At 39.2% G+C, this 16429-nt stretch overlaps 1 protein-coding gene across 4 annotated transcripts in view; it reads right to left on the bottom strand.

Moving 5' to 3' along the window:
• The window catches only part of LOC123500100 (guanine nucleotide exchange factor subunit Rich-like), a 303302-nt gene that overhangs the window by 142686 nt on the left and 144187 nt on the right, over positions 1 to 16429 (bottom strand). For all 4 annotated transcript variants that reach the window (XR_006673172.1, XM_045248758.1, XM_045248759.1 and 1 more), the window contains one exon: positions 15895 to 16134. Coding sequence is in view for 3 of the 4 variants with exons in the window: in XM_045248758.1 (XP_045104693.1) it covers positions 15895 to 16134 (240 nt within the window). In the remaining variant the exon portion in view is untranslated. The remainder of the gene's footprint in view (positions 1 to 15894; positions 16135 to 16429) is intronic.

Below are 16429 nucleotides of genomic sequence, written 5' to 3'. Positions count from 1 at the left end.
GCCTAAGGAGATAGATTCCTGAACCTAATGATAGATAATATGATGGACCAAAGAGCAAAGGAAAACACAAGATTCAGAGGAAATGACGAGCCGGCGAGATTGGACCTAGTTTTTACAAGGGCTATACAAATGAACGATGATATAAGATATAAGTGCCCATTGGGAAAGAGTGACCATGTAATATTAGAAATGGATATAGAAGAGGGAAAGGAAGATAGAGACGAATCATACAAAGGAGACCAATTGAATTACAGAAAGGTTGATATTGAGAATCTCAATAACTACTTCAAATACGTTAACTGGGAGGAGAAGGAAAACTCAGTGACAGTGCAAGAGAAGTATAACTTATTTTTGGAAATATATAAAACAGGAGACAGGGAATATGTCCCGAAATATAGACCTAAAGAAGGAAGGAAAGATTGGTTTAACGCAAGGTGTGCTAGGGCAAAGGAGAAAAGAGATGGAGCATGGAAAAGGTGGAGGAGAAATCCAGTAAATAAGGAAAGCTTCAAGGCAGCAAGAAATGAATATGTTAAGCTGAGGAAGGATGAGGAAAGGAACTATGAAAAGGACATTGTCGAAAAATTTAAGGAGGAACCAAAATTGTTCTACAGATTCATAAATGGAAAAATTAGGCAAAAAAGAAACATTAGAAAGGTTAAAAGGAGAGAACAGGATGGTGGATAACCCAAAAACTATGGCAGAACTATTAAATAATAAATTCAAGGAGGTCTTTACTAAGGAATCCAAATTTGAAGGGCCACAGAGTAATAGAGAGACCGTCTATATGAAAGAGATTAAAGTAACCAAGCTTGAAATAAATGAGTTAATGAAGGAATTGGATGAAGAGAAGACAATAGGACTGGATGAAGTCTCAGGCAGAATACTGAAAGAATGTAGGGAAGAACTAGCAAGTCCTATATACAACATCATAACATGCTCAATAGAAAATGGAACAGTACCAGTAGAATGGAAAAGAGCTGAGGTGGTTCCCATATATAAGAGCAGAAGGAAGGAAGAACCTTTAAATTACAGACCGGTATCACTAACTAGTGTAATATGCAAGATGTGTGAAAGAATAATAAAGAAACAATGGATCGAGTTCCTTGAAGACAACAAATTAATATCAAATAGCCAATTTGGTTTTAGAAAAAGACGGTCTTGTGTAACTAATTTATTGAGTTTCTATTCTAGAATAGTTGATAGAGTACAAGAGAGAGAGGGATGGGTTGACTGTATTTATTTGGATTTAAAAAAGGCGTTTGACAAAGTGCCACATGCAAGATTACTATGGAAGTTAGAGGAGAAGGGTGGCTTAAAAGGAAGCACATTGAGATGGATAGAAAATTATTTGAGGGGGAGAGAAATAAGGACAGTAGTTAAAGATATGAAGTCCAAGTGGAGAGCAGTAGAAAGCGGAGTGCCACAGGGGTCAGTATTGGCACCAATACTTTTCCTCATTTATATTAACGACATGCCAGAAGGAGTGAACAGCTACATAAATCTGTTTGCAGATGATACGAAACTGTGCAGAGTTATAAAGCAAAAGAGGATTGTGAAATACTGCAAGAAGACCTAAATAAGATCTGGGAATGGAGTAAAAGTGGAAATGGAATTCAATGTGAACAAAAGCCATGTCATGGAAATGGGAAAGAGTGAAAGACGACCTGTGGGAATCTATAAGATGGGAGATGGAGTAGAACTGGAGAAAGTAAAAAGGAAAAGGACTTAGGAGTGACGATGGAAGAAAACAATCAACCAGTAAGCCATATTGATAGAATTTTAGAGAAACATATAATTTGTTGAGGAATATTGGAGTAGCATTTCACTACATGGACAAAGAAATGATGAAGAAATTGATAAGTACTATAATAAGACCCAGATTGAATATGCAGGAGTAGTGTGGACCCCTCATAAAAAAAACACATAAGGAAGTTGGAGAGACTACAAAAATGGCTACAAGAATGGTTCCAGAATTTGAAGGATGACATATGAGGAGAGACTAAAGGCTATGGATCTACTAACCCTGGAACAAAGAAGGGAGAGAGGAGATCTGATACAAGTTTATAAATTGATCAACGGAATGGACCAAGTGGATAATGAGAAACTGATCCTGAGAGAAGAATATGACATTCGAAGCACAAGATCGCATAGTAAAAACCTGAGAAAAGGAAGATGTCTGAGAGATATTAAAAAATATAGTTTCCCGCAAAGATGTATTGTGACGTGGAACAGTCTAAATGAAGAAGTAGTGTCTGCAATGAGTGTGCATACTTTTAAAGTAAGATTGGATAAGTGTAGATATGGAGACGGGGCCACACGAGCATAAAGCCCAGGCCCTGTAAAACTACAACTAGGTAAATACACATACACACACACACACACACACACACAGAGCAGAGCTGGGTGGGTAGACACCGTATACTTAGACATGAAAAAGGCTTTCGATAAAGTCCCTCACGGCAGACTACTTTAGAAGTTAGAGAGCATAGGAGGACTGAGAGGAACTTTGTTAGATTGGATAAGGGATTACTTAAATGACAGAGATATGAGAATTGTGATCAGAGGTACATACTCATCTTGGGATAAAATAATAAATGGAGTGCCATAAGGGTCAGTGTTAGCCCGTATTATGTTCCAGGTATAAGTAAATGATATACAAAATGGGGTAACCAGTTATATTAATATGTTTGCTGATGATGCAAAATTGTTAAGAGTAATCAAAACCCAAGAGAACTGTTTGCTGCTGTATGAATATATAAATAAAATTTACAGGTGGAGTAAGAAGTGGAAGTTAGAGTTCAATGCCAAGAAATGTCATGTTATGGAATTAGGAAAAAGAAGAGAAGACTGGTATGGAACTATCCAATGGGAGAGGAACAAATAATGAAGACAAAAGAGAAAAAGATCTGGGAGTGATTATACAGAAAAATCTAAACACCAAAAATCACATAAGTAAGATATTTTGAACTAACATATAAAATGTTGACTAATATTAGAGTGGCAATTCAATTCTTGGACAAAGATATGACGAAAAAAAATTATTATGAGCATGATACGTCCAAAGCTGGAGTATGTAGCAGTTGTGTGGTCATTGAGCTATAAAACAGGTATAAGAAGATTAGAACAAATCCAGAAGATAACTACAAAGATGGTGCCAGAACTAAAGTACCTAACATATGAGAAAAGGCTAAAGGAAATGGGGCAGCCAACCTTACAAGATAGAAGAGAACGAGGAGACCTAATAACAATCTATAAAATAGTAAATGGCAATGAAAAAATAGACAAGGAAGATCTGGTGCTGGTGATAGAAGCTAGAAGGACAAGAGGACATGTACAGAAGATTAGGATGAGTCAGTATGTGAAGGATATTGGAAAATACAGTTTTCCACATAGAATGGTGGAGAAGTGCAATGCACTGAATGATGAAGTTCTTACAGCACATAATGTGCATCACTATAAAGAAAAATTGGATGAATAGAGACGTGTAGACAGGACACTATGAGTCCCGCTCAAGCCCTGTACAATGTGAACAGGTAAATACAACTTTCCCTCACTATTCGATGTTTCATTATTCAATACTTAGATTTTCCAATCATTATGAATTAGTATGTCCACTTGCTCACTTTTTACTGTCTGGGTTTGTATATCTGATTTTTAACTGATTCCCAGAATGTAAACAAACACCGCCATCGTATCGCCACCCACACCACAGCCGCCATCCACCAAAACTCTTTCCTGGTAGATGTAGAGATAATTAGTGAACTGGATACTGCTCTTTTTTTTCTGCTTGGCTTTTATTTGTCCTCTACAGGAGATGCTGATCCAAAGGCTTGGCTCTGGAGTGATCCCGAGCCACCGATTTAGTTGTGTTCAGTCACCAGTGTTTTTTTTGCAAAAATTTACATTCATTGTTGGGTATTATAAGTGATACAAGCATCAAGTCTTCCAAGCAGCCTGCAACGACTAGTGCTAGTGAACTGAAAGCCAAAAGACCAAGGAGAAGGTTATCTTGAGAGAAAAAGCTTGAAATTGTTAAGTGTCATGAGGGAGCTTGGGATCCAACATCATCACCAAAACCCTGCAGTTGTCCCAATCCACTGTCTCCACCACCATCAAACAAACAGCAAGTGCAAAGACAGCAGGTGAAACAGCTACTACACTTAACCCTCAGCTATCACGCCCAACTGGGGCTGAAATAGCCGCACCATAGCCAAAAACGCGAGTCGAATTGATCTTGGCGTGAAGGCGGTTTTGGCCAATGAGGGCTCAGATATCCCATGACGTCATGGCTGGGAGCGCGATAGCAAGCATCTGAGGTCACGATAATAAAATTGTAGCAGCTTTTCATAGGTGCATGATAGCAATAAAACACAATAGCTGAAGTCGCGATAGCCGAGGATTGACTGTACATTAATGGCAAAGACGCTAGCAAGGAAGAGGGAACCAATAATGGAGGAAATGGAGAGACTCTTAAGGCTGTGGATTGATGACCAGACTTGCTGCTGAGTGGCACCTACTAACTTAACTGAGGCTGATTTTCCTTCTCTTTCCATTGGATATAGGTTACTCTCCCCATTAAATTAAATCCTATTGAATCTTAAGTACGCTATTCGATTGTCTGTTGTTCGACCTGGTTTTCCAAAATGTAAACCAATTGTAAAACGAGGGAAACCTATAGCAATGGGGTGACACTAAGCTATGTGGTAAGTAGCAGGTTGGAGCTTGCAGGCAGATTTTGTATTTCTTTCAATAGCCACAGCTCATAACAATATACAGACTAAATACACTATATTTGATGGTATATAGAATGCAGATTTTTCCCAAAATTTTGGCTCCAAAAATCATCCTGTGTATAATATGCTTACTTGACACTTCTCATAAGCTTATCTTCTCTCTGATGCTCACAAACCCAGCTCACAATCAGTACCTCTACTTACTCTAATGGCATGCATCATTGTTTTAATGCTAGTGTTGTTATTTCTATCAATACTATTGCTTTTAAAAATTCATTTTTGTAGAAATGAAAACAATTTACGGTAACCTGTAAGACTGACGCATGTTTATAAATACAGTAAGTCCTCGTTATACGGTAGTTCTTTATATGGTAAATTCACAGTTACGGTATTTGGAAATTACTACCCTCGATTCGATATACAGTAAGAAAATTTCACAGATACGGTATCCGCTCATGTCATCCGAGAGGGCCTAGCGCGGGGGAGCAGGGGTGAAGACTTCATCCACACCACAACTCCCTGCCACTCACAGTACTGACTAACTTGACCACCCTTGGAGCCTATTATCTCTTCCCGTCCCTTTTTTTAACTGCATTACATATTACTTACATGCATTACTAATTAGATGAATAAATGGAATATCAAAGGGTCTATTGTAAGCACAAATATATTCATAATAATCATGGCAAACACTAAAAACCTACTACAAGCAGCGAACCATGCAGCAACTGATAAAAGGTACAGATGGGCCTGGCAGACCCACTATCAGTGAATAGTGAAAGTCGTATAACATCAAGCACGCCTTAGATAACATAAAGTCATTTGGGATGAAGTGAAGACGTCTACCATGAACTTGTCGTGGAATAAAGTATGGCCAGAATGCGCGCATGACTTCCCAGGCTTCACTGAAGACGAAATCAGTGCGATCAGAAATGACATAGTAAATCTGTGCCATAGGGCTGGCTTTGATGAAGTTGATGATGATATTCAAGATCTTTTGGAAAGCCATGCTGAATCTCTCTCAAATGATGAACTTACAGAGCAAGACAAGGCATCACAAGAGACAGAAAAAGAGGGAGACGAGGAAGAAGAACCTATGCGTGGCCTGGACAACAAAACTCTTAGAGAATGTCTCGGTGGTATCGAAAAAGCTCTGGAAACCCTGAAGGAATGTGACCCAAATCCTGCCAAGAGTAGCAAATTGGCTCATGACGTAGAGAAAAGTGTCAAGATTTATCAAGAAATCTATGATGAAAAACAAGAAAACTAAACAGTCCTCCATCTACTCATTCTTCAAGCCAGTCAGACATGCTGTCCCTTTCACACCTGCCGACCCTGCTACAGCTGGCCCTTCCTCAATATCCTCTTTCTTCAAGCCATTGAAACATGCCAATCCTGCTACAGCTGGCCCTTCTACATCTGCTTCTGACAGTGCAGACGACAACGTCTTGTCCTTGTCTGCCCACTCAGCAGAAGATGAGTAAGGGCTGAAATCCCTACTGTCCCTTAACTTAGGGAAGGACATAATCTGATAGAATACATGGCTATTGAAAGGTAAATAAAAACATTTTCTGTTTACAGGCAACCCCTGTTTAACGAAGATTCACACAATGAAATTTCGCTACAACGAAGGTTTCGTTTTACTACCATCTGCTCATTTAATGAACACCAAACTCGCTTTAACGAAGTTTTATCCAGGTAATTTTTTCCAAATTTGAAAGCCCCACCGTATCATGCAAGCTGACAGGCTTTTGAATACACCAGGAGCTGCTGGTACTAAGGCCTGCCTCTGGAGAAATCCTGAAACACCTGTAGAATAAAGATCAAGATCAAGCCTCTTGTGGACAACACAGGCGCTGCCGATACAAAGGCCTGACTCAGAAGAAATTCTGCGTCACCTGTAGCATCAAGATCAAGATCAAGATCACATGCACCACTCACTCCCCAATCAAACCATAACAGCGTCACCAGCAGCTCATCTTCCCTAGTTCAACTTACCACCAAAACGCCCTGCAATCTGGCCTAACGTTCCTAAGAAGACCAGGAAGTGTCTTACTCTCGAAGTGAAGCAAGATATTATTCACAGACACGAGAGAGGCCAGAAAACTAATAACATTGCTTGCCACCATCTTGACTCCATCTACTGTCTACTATTTTCAAGTCAGCAAACTCTATTAAGAAGGCTGGTGAGACCGCATCTTCCTTGAGAGCTAAAAGAACCACCTGAACTCATGACTCTACAATGGATAAAATGGAAAGCCTTGTGGAAATGTGGTACATAAGTTTTGTATGCGGTACCATGATGCGCCCTTTGTTTACATTCCACAGATTGCCGGTTAGTGTATTTCCCGTTTCATTCTCCCTCCTTTCATAAAGTTAAGATCATCAACATTATAAAGTTACGTACATACATATATTAGTGTATATTATAATGACTTAAATTAAACTACCTAAATGTTTAACTTCATTATTTTTACTTTCATTAAACCATTCACTGTACTATGATGCCCTCTTGCTTTGTTTACTCTCAATGGAAGTTTAAATCAGGGGTTAAACTTATAATTGGTTCACTTAATGAAGTTTCGCTAAACGAAGGTTTTTTTAGGAACGTAACCCCTTCGTTAAGCAGGGGTTGCCTGTACTTCTTTTGTTCAGTACTTTACATTTTTTTTTTTTTTTTTTATGATTATTTTCATGTATCTTAATTTCTGTAGGGGTGACTTTTGATGTGCTGGAACGCATTCCCAAATATTACGTGTTATAATGGGTTCGGTATACGGTAAATTCGCTATGCGGTAAGGTTTTCAGGAACGCATGTGTACCGTATAACGAGGACTTACTGTATTAGCTAATCGAAATCCTGACTCGATGCCATCTGGTGATAAGGAGTAACAGCAAGTTGATCATAAAGTTGATAGTGAAAGAAAAGAAAAGAAAAAAAGAAAAAAAAATATATATATATATATATATATATAGTAAGGTCCCGAGTTACGTCAGAGTTACGTTCCTGAAACATGATGTAAGTCAATTTTGTACGTAACTCGAGTTTTTGTACTTTCAAAGCATATTATTGAGTTTTCAACCAATAATTTTTTATGGTTATTCAGGTAAGTAAAAGGTTATATTGTTATATTGGTATATTATTTACAACTATGTAGGAATATATTGATTAAGGCCGCGAATGCGAAGGACTGCAGGTTGCCGAGAGGGGCGGCCTTAGGCCACCAGGAGGGTGGGGAGGTCAAATGTTGTGACGCCCAGGGCGGACAATGGGGAGCTTTGTGGAGTGCAGTAGGAGTAGAAGCGTTATATAGGTAAAAGGTTATATTGTTATATTATTTACAAGTATGTAGGAATATGAAACACAAGCTTGTTTTTGTTGTTGATTAGGGCCGTGAACACGAAGGACTGCATGTTGCCAGAGGGGTGGACGCCTGAGGCCGCCAGGAGGGTGGGCAGGTCGAATGTTGTGACGCCCAGGGCGGACAGCTAGGAGCATAGTGCAGTGCGGTGGGAGTAGAAGCGTGGGCAGCGGGGCAGGAAATGCAATAGGAAAGGGCAATAGGAATCAGCAGACAAGCGCAGACGGTGCAAGTGAGCTGCGAGTGTCGTGTGGCCCAGGCGAAGGCTCTGGAGTTGTTATTGTTGTGATAGGTGCGTGAGCCCTCAAGGTCGTCAACCTCCCCGTTGTCATGGTAACGAGCTTCCCATTTTCTTCTTCACTCCCTTACACACAGCTGCTGCCTCCCTTCTCATGTCTTTTAATTATGTCCACTTTTTCTTGTAGCATAATGGTTTTCCTTTTCTTAACATCACTGCTATCACTCAGGAGTTTTTTTTTTTGGTGCCATTGAGCAAGATACTAAGATAGTCAGCAAACGCAGATGTAGGAACACTCTTGCCAGGGGCGACGGTGTGGTGGAACTGAGGTACGTAGAGTGTTATTGTATTCAAGCATGAGGTGGGCGGTGTGGTGGACAACCACTAGTGACGCCTGGTGGCCAACAATAACAATAAACCACGCGCTTTACGATTTATAAATTTTCAATTTTTAAAATCTTAAATTGCCTTATATTGGACTGACGTAAGTGCGAGTTTGATGTAACTCGAGACTGACGTAACCCGGGACTTTACTGTATATATATATATATATATATATATATATATATATATATATATATATATATATATATATATATATATATATATATATAAATACAGTGGAGACTCAATACTCGAACGTCTAAATAGTTGAACTTTTCAATAATCAAACGCAAAAGTTCGACTTAATACTCAAAAAAATACCTATTAGTCGAATAATTTGATGAACACTTCAGCTAGCCCAGTGTCCACAAGCCATATGTAAACAACGTGAAACCTCAGGCGTCACGCCAAAGTGCCCAAACATCCTGCCAAAAGTCTAGCTGTCAGTGACCACTGAGCTGGGGTGGCGCAGTAAGTGTGAAGTAAATGACGTCACAACAGCAATCAGTCTCTTCCCGCGTTTCCCACTGAACACAAGTGAAATCCTTACGTATGTTTTTTGTGGATATTATCACAACGCACAGTGAAAACCCATAATGGCCAAAAAAACGTTCTGTAGACACTGCTGGAGTTGACAAGGCAAAGGGAATGAGAAGTAGTCTGCCCACTCAGTGGAAGATGAGTAAGGGCTGAAATCCCTACTGTCCCTTAGCCTCGGGAGGGACATCATCTGATAGAATACATGGCGAGTAAATGGTAAATAAAAACATTTTGTTTATTTCTTTTGTGCAATACTTTACATTTTTTTTTATATGACTATTTTCATGTATTTTCATTTCTGTAGGGGTAACTTTTGACGTGCTGGAAAGCACTCCCGATTATTACATGTTACAATGGGGTTCGGTATACGATAAATTCGATATGCGGTAAGGTTTTCAGGAACGCATATGTACCGTATAACGAGGACTTACTGTATCTATACAGTCAACCCTTGGCTATCGCGACTTCAGCTATCGCGTTTTATTGCTATCGCGCACCCATGAAAAGCTGCTAAGATTTCATTATCGCGACCTCAGATGCCTGCTATCGCGCGCCCCGCCATGACGTCATGGGATATCTGAGCGCTCATTGGCCAAAACCACCTTCACGCCAAGATCAATTCAGCTATCGCGTTTTCGGCTATGGCACGGCTATTTCGGCCCCAATTGGGCGCGATAACCAAGGGTTAAGTGTGTGTGTGTATGTATATATATATATATATATATATATATATATATATATATATATATATATATATATATATATATATATATATATATATATATACAGTAAAGTTCCGGGTTACGTCGGTCTCGAGTTACGTCAAACTCGTAGTTATGTCAGTCCACTATAAGGCAATTTAAGATTAAAAAAATTGAAAATTTATAAATCGTAAAGCGCGGGATTTATTGTTATTGTTGGTGGTTGCCCGTCACACCGCCCGCCTCACGCTTGAATACAATAACACCATGCCTCAGTTCAACCACACCGTCGCCCCTGGCAAGAGTGTTATCCTACTTCTGCGTTTACTGACTCAAGTTCTTAGTATCTTGCTCAATGGCACCAAAGAGAAAACTTCTTAGTGACAGCAGTGATGCTAAGAAAAGGAAAACCATTATGCTACAAGAAAAAGAGGACGTAATTAAAGACATGAGAAGGGAGGCAGCAGCTGTGTGTGAGGGAGGGAAGAAGAAAATGGGAAGCCCATAACCATGACAATGGGGAAGTTGACGACCTTGAGGGTTCGCGCACCCATCACAACAACAACAACTCCGGAGCCTTCGCCTGAACCACACGACACTCGCAGCTCACTTGTACCATCTGCGCCTGTCTGCTGATCCCTATTGCCCTTTCCTATTGCATTTCCTGCCCCGCTGCCCACGCATCTACTCCCACCGCACTGCACTACGCTCCCAGCTGTCCGCCCTGGGCGTTACAACATTCGACCTGCCCACCCTCCTGGCAGCCTCAAGGCCATCCCTCTCGGCAACCTGCAGTCCTTCGCGTTCGTGGCCCTAATCAACAACAAAAACAAACTTGTGTTTCATATTCCTATATAGTTGTAAACAATATAACAATATAACCTTTAACTTACCTGAATGACCATAAACAATGATTGGTTGAAAACTCGATAATATGCTTTGAAATGTACGGAAACTCGAGTTACATACAAAATCGACTTAAGTCATGTTTCAGGAACGTAACTCTAACATAAACCAAGACCTTACTGTATATATATATATATATATATATATATATATATATATATATATATATATATATATATATATATATATATATATATATATATATATATATATATATATATATATATATACAGGCAAGCCCCGCTTAACGAAGGGGTTACGTTCCTAAAAACCCTTCGTTAAGCGAAACTTCGTTAAGCGAACCAATTATAACAAGTTTAACCCCTGACCTGAACTTCCATTGAGAGTAAACAAAGTGAGAGTGCATCATAGTACAGTGAAAGGTTTAATGAAAGTAAAAATTATGAAGTTAAACATTTAGGCAGTTTAATTTAAGTCATTATAATGTACACTAATGTATGTATGTACGTAACTTTATAATGTTGATGATCTTATATTTATGAAGGGAGGGAGAGTGAAACGGGAAAGACACTAACCGGCAACCGGCAAGGTTTAATGAAAGTAAAAATTATGAAGTTAAACATTTAGGCAGTTAATTTAAGTCATTATAATGTACACTAATGTATGTATGTACGTAACTTTATAATGTTGATGATCTTATACTCGTATTTATGAAGGGAGGGAGAGTGAAACGGGAAAGACACTAACCGGCAACCTGTGGAATGTAAACAAAGTGAGCATCATTGTATCACATACATAACTTATGTACTACATTTCCACAAGGCTTTCCATTTTATCCATTGTAGAGTCACGAGTTCAGGTGGTTCTTTTAGCTCTCAAGGAAGATGCGGTCTCACCAGCCTTCTTAATAGAGTCTGCTGACTTGAAAATAGTAGAAACAGTAGATGGAGTCAAGATGGTGGCAAGCAATACTATTAGTTTTCTCGCCTCTTGTGTCTGTGAATAATATCCAGCTTCACTTCGAGAGTAAGAGACTTCCTGGTCTTCTTAGCAACGCTAGGCGACATTGCAGGGCGTTTCGGTGGTAAGTTGAGCGAGGGAAGATGAGCTGCTGCTGACGCTGTTATTGTTTTTTGAACAGGGAGAGTGAGTGGTGCGTGTTGTCCACGAGAGGCGCTGGTGTATTCAAAAGCCTGTTGGCTTGCATGATACGTCAGTGCTTTCAAACTTGGAAAAAATTACCTGGATAAAATTTGTTAAAGCGAGTTTGGTGTTCATTAAATGAGCAGATGGTAGTAAAATTAAACCTTCGTTGTAGCGAAATTTCGTGGTGTGAACCTTTGTTAAGCGAGGGTTGGTTGCCTGTATATATATATATATATATATATATATATATATATATATATATATATATATATATATATATATATATATATATATATAGATAGATAGATAGATAGATAGATAGATAGATAGATAGATAGATAGATAGATAGATAGATAGATAGATAGATAGATAGATATATATATATATATATATATATATATATATATATATATATATATATATATATATATATATATATTTTTTTTTTTTTTTTTTTTTTTATGTAGGAGAGAAGGCCATCCAAGGGCAACACTGCTAAAAAGAAAAAAAGAAAAAAAACACTTGTTGCTGGTTCTCTAAAAGATAAGAAGGGTTATCCAAAATTAAGGAGCTAATGTCTTGACAAGTCTCTCTTAAAAGAAGTCAAATCGTAGGAACCCAGAAATACAGAAACAGGGAGGGAGTTCCAGAGTTTACCAGAGAAAGTTTTGAATGATTAAGAGTACTGGTTAACTCTTGCATTAGAAAGCTGGAGAGAAAAGGGATGAGAGGAAGAAGAAAGCTTTGTGCAGCAAGTCTGCAGGAGAAGGGAAGGCATGCATTAGCAAGATCACTAGAACAGTTAGCATGAAAATAATGATAAAAGATAGAAAGAGATGCAACATTTTGGTGGTGAGAAAGAGACTGAAGACAGTCAGTCAGAAGGCTGATGAGACGAAAGGCTTTTGATTCCACCCTATCTAATAAAACTGTGTGAGTGGAAGCCCCACAATCATGTGAAGAGTACTCGATACAGGGGCGGATAAGGCTATTGTACAGAGTAAAGAGTAAGAGGGGCAAGCGAGAAAAACTGGCGGAGACACCACAAAACGCTTAACTTCATAGAAGCTGTTTTAGCAAGAGATGAGATGCGAAGTATCCAGTTGAGATTATGAGTAAAGGACAGACTGAGGATATTCAGTGTGGAAGAGAGTGACAATTAAGTGTCATTGAAGAAGAAGGGATAGTTGTCTGGAAGATTGTGTCAAGTTGATAGAAGGAGGAATTGAGTTTTTGAGCTATTGAAAACTACTAGATTTTCTGGGCCCCAATCAGATCTTTTAGAAAGATTAGAAGTCTGGCTTTCTGTGGCGTCTTTGTGTGATCTGTTGACTTCCTGAAGGGTTGGATGTCTCTAACAGGACATGGAAAGATGTAGGATGGTATCATCAGCGTAGGAGTGGATAGGAAAGGAAATTTGGTTAAGATCATTAATGAACAATAGAAAGAGAGTGGTTGACAGTACAGAACCCTGAGGAACACCACTGTTAATAGATTTAGAAGAGCAGTGGCCATCTACCACAGCAGCAATAGAACGGTTGGAAAGGAAACTTGAGATAAAAGAGGGATAGAAGCCGTAGGAGGGCAGTTTGGAAAATCAAAGCTTTATGCCAGACTCTATGAAAAGCTTTTGATATGTCTAATGCGACAGCAAAAGTTTCACCAAAATTTCTAAAAGAGGATGACCAAGACTCAGTAAGGAAAGCCAGATCACCAGTAGAGCAACCTTAAGAGAAGCCATAATGGTGATCAGATTGAAGATTGTGAAGTGACAGATGTTTAAGAATATTCCTATTCAGAATAGATTAAAAAACTTTAGACAAGCAAGAGATTAAAGCTATAAGACGATAGTTAGAGGGATTAGAACGGTCACCCTTTTTAGGAACAGGCTGAATGTAGGCAAATTACCAGCAAGAAGGAAAGGTAGAAGTCGATAGACAAAGTTGAAAGAGTTTAGCTAGGCTGGGTGCAAGTACGGAGGCACAGTTTTTGAGGACAATAGGAGGGACCCAATCAGGTCCATAAGCTTTCAGAAGGTTTAGACCAGAGAGGACATGGAAAACATCATTACAAAGAATTTTGATTGAAGACATGAAATAGAGGGAGGAGGAGAGGGAGAAACAAGCCCAGATTCATCCACGGTGGAGTTGTTAGCAAAGGTTTGAGAGAAGAGTTCAGCTTTAGCAACAAAAGAGATGGCAGTGGTGCCATCAGGATAAAATAAAGGAGGGAAAGATGAAAAAGTAAAGTTGTTGGAGAAGTTTTTGGCAAGATGCCAGAAGTCTCAAGGGGAGTTTGAGTTGGAAAGATTTTGACATTTTCTTTTTATGAAGGAGTGTTTTGCAAGTTGAAGAACAGACTTGGCATGATTCCGGGCAGAAATACAAAGTGTGAGAGATTCAGATGAAAGACTGAAGTACCTTTAGCAGACAACCTCTCTATCATGCATAGCAAAAAAAAAAACAGGCTGTTAAACCAAGGTTTAAAAGGTTTGGGTTGAGAGAAATAATGAGGAATGTACGCCTCCATGCCAGACACTATCACCTCTGTTATGCATTCAACACAAAGAAACGGGTTTCTGACATGGAAACAGTAATCATTCCCAGGAAAATCAGCAAAATACCTCCTCAGGTCCTCCCAACTGGCAAAGGCAAAATGCCAGAAGCACCTCTAGTTCATGGGATCCTGCAGAGGGATTGGAAAAATAGGACAAGATACAGAAATGTGATTGTGATCGGAGGAGCCCAATGGAGATGATAGGGTAACAGCACAAGCAGAAGGATTAGAGGTATGGATGAGATCAAGAATGTTGGGCATGTCTCCAAGATGGTCAGGAATACGAGTAGGGTGTTGCACCCGTTGGAGGATAGCAAAGTGGTCAGTGTCAGGAGAGTAAAGCCGAAGCTGGTGGTGAACATTGAAATCTCCAAGGATGGAGATTTCTGTGAAAGGGTAGAGGGACAGAATGTGCTCCACTTTGGAAGTTAAATAGTCAAAGAATATATAATAGTTGCTAGTGAAAAAAAGGAAAAATAAGTAAACCAGCAACAACAAAAGAGAAAACAACATCAAAGGGGCCACTGCAAAAGCCATCTCCCAACTTTACATCTGATCTGGTACAATCATAACAAAAAACATCAACACCCTCAACCATTATGGCACCAGGAGGAAAAAGATCAAGCTACACAATCTCCTACAAACTACAAGTGGTACATTATACCAAGGGGCATAGCAATAAAGCAGCTACATGGGCTTTCAGGTCATGGGCTGTGGTGTAACGGATACAGCTGGGAGCGTACTGTTGGCACCGCCACTCGATATAAACAAACCAACACCTGGGCCACAGCATCCACCTGCCGATGCCATCATCAGAGTATTTTCAATTATTTTTAGGTGATTTTGTTGATTTCCATCCTTTTTTGCAACATACATTACTCCATTTAATGCTCCCAAACCCAAGCGCTCCAATTTTATATAGATCCCCCAAAATCATTAGGAATGAGAGGTAGGCATAAGCTGAAATAAAAAAAATAAAAAAATCATAACAAAAAATATCAATTTGTGATGGAAATGACACATACCATCAATCATTTCACTACATTTCTCTCCAGAAAAACATACGCCATATACCAGATTCCATGGTTGGATGAAACTGCAAATTGATCACGTTTTCTGCTTGTATAATGTGTTGCTTGATTGCTTTCAACAGTATATGTTACATACACTAAAAATATTTTTCCTGAATTTGACTTGCTGAAAGGGGTTGTGTGTCTTATATTCCCATACATCCTATATGCCATCAAATACAGTACACATGTACAGAACTAATACCATATTGATTATTAGAAGGGAATAAGAGAATAATTAAAACTAACTCAATATACAAGATGATTTACTCAAACTCTTCATCTCTACCCACCTGCAAAATTATGAGGTAAGATGCTGCTGTGTCCAGCTGTGCCACTTCTAGTGCCCTTATGAAGAGTTGTTTGGGACTACCAGCTGCTGAGAAAAGGTAATGCCAGAGCGCTAATTCAGTCTTTCGAGCACACTGCACCACTGTCTGAAGGTACACCGGAAACTCTCTGATGAACTCAACAACTCGGGGCAATAAGCAGTCTGGGAGCGGATCTTTGCTAGAGGCCTCTTCCTCCAGAACCTGAATAGATACAATCCATGTCTGTCATCACAACTATCCCAACCTAATTTTCTTAATGAGCAAAACTCCATACTTGAAAGAAAATTTAAAATATTAATCTATGATGAGTTTAGTGAAAATAATGAAACTAGGTCTCATTACAAAAAAAACACCAAGAAAGAGTTGTTAACTGCAGCAAGAGATCAAAGAAACATCAATATAGATAAAAATATTAATTTAAGAGAGAGAGAGAGAGAGAGAGAGAGAGAGAGAGAGAGAGAGAGAGAGAGAGAGAGAGAGAGAGAGAGAGAGAGAG

This window comes from Portunus trituberculatus, chromosome 50 (genome assembly GCF_017591435.1).
Source record: "Portunus trituberculatus isolate SZX2019 chromosome 50, ASM1759143v1, whole genome shotgun sequence".
Classification (NCBI taxonomy): Eukaryota; Metazoa; Arthropoda; class Malacostraca; order Decapoda; family Portunidae; genus Portunus; species Portunus trituberculatus.
This window is presented reverse-complemented; position numbering and strand designations above follow the sequence as displayed.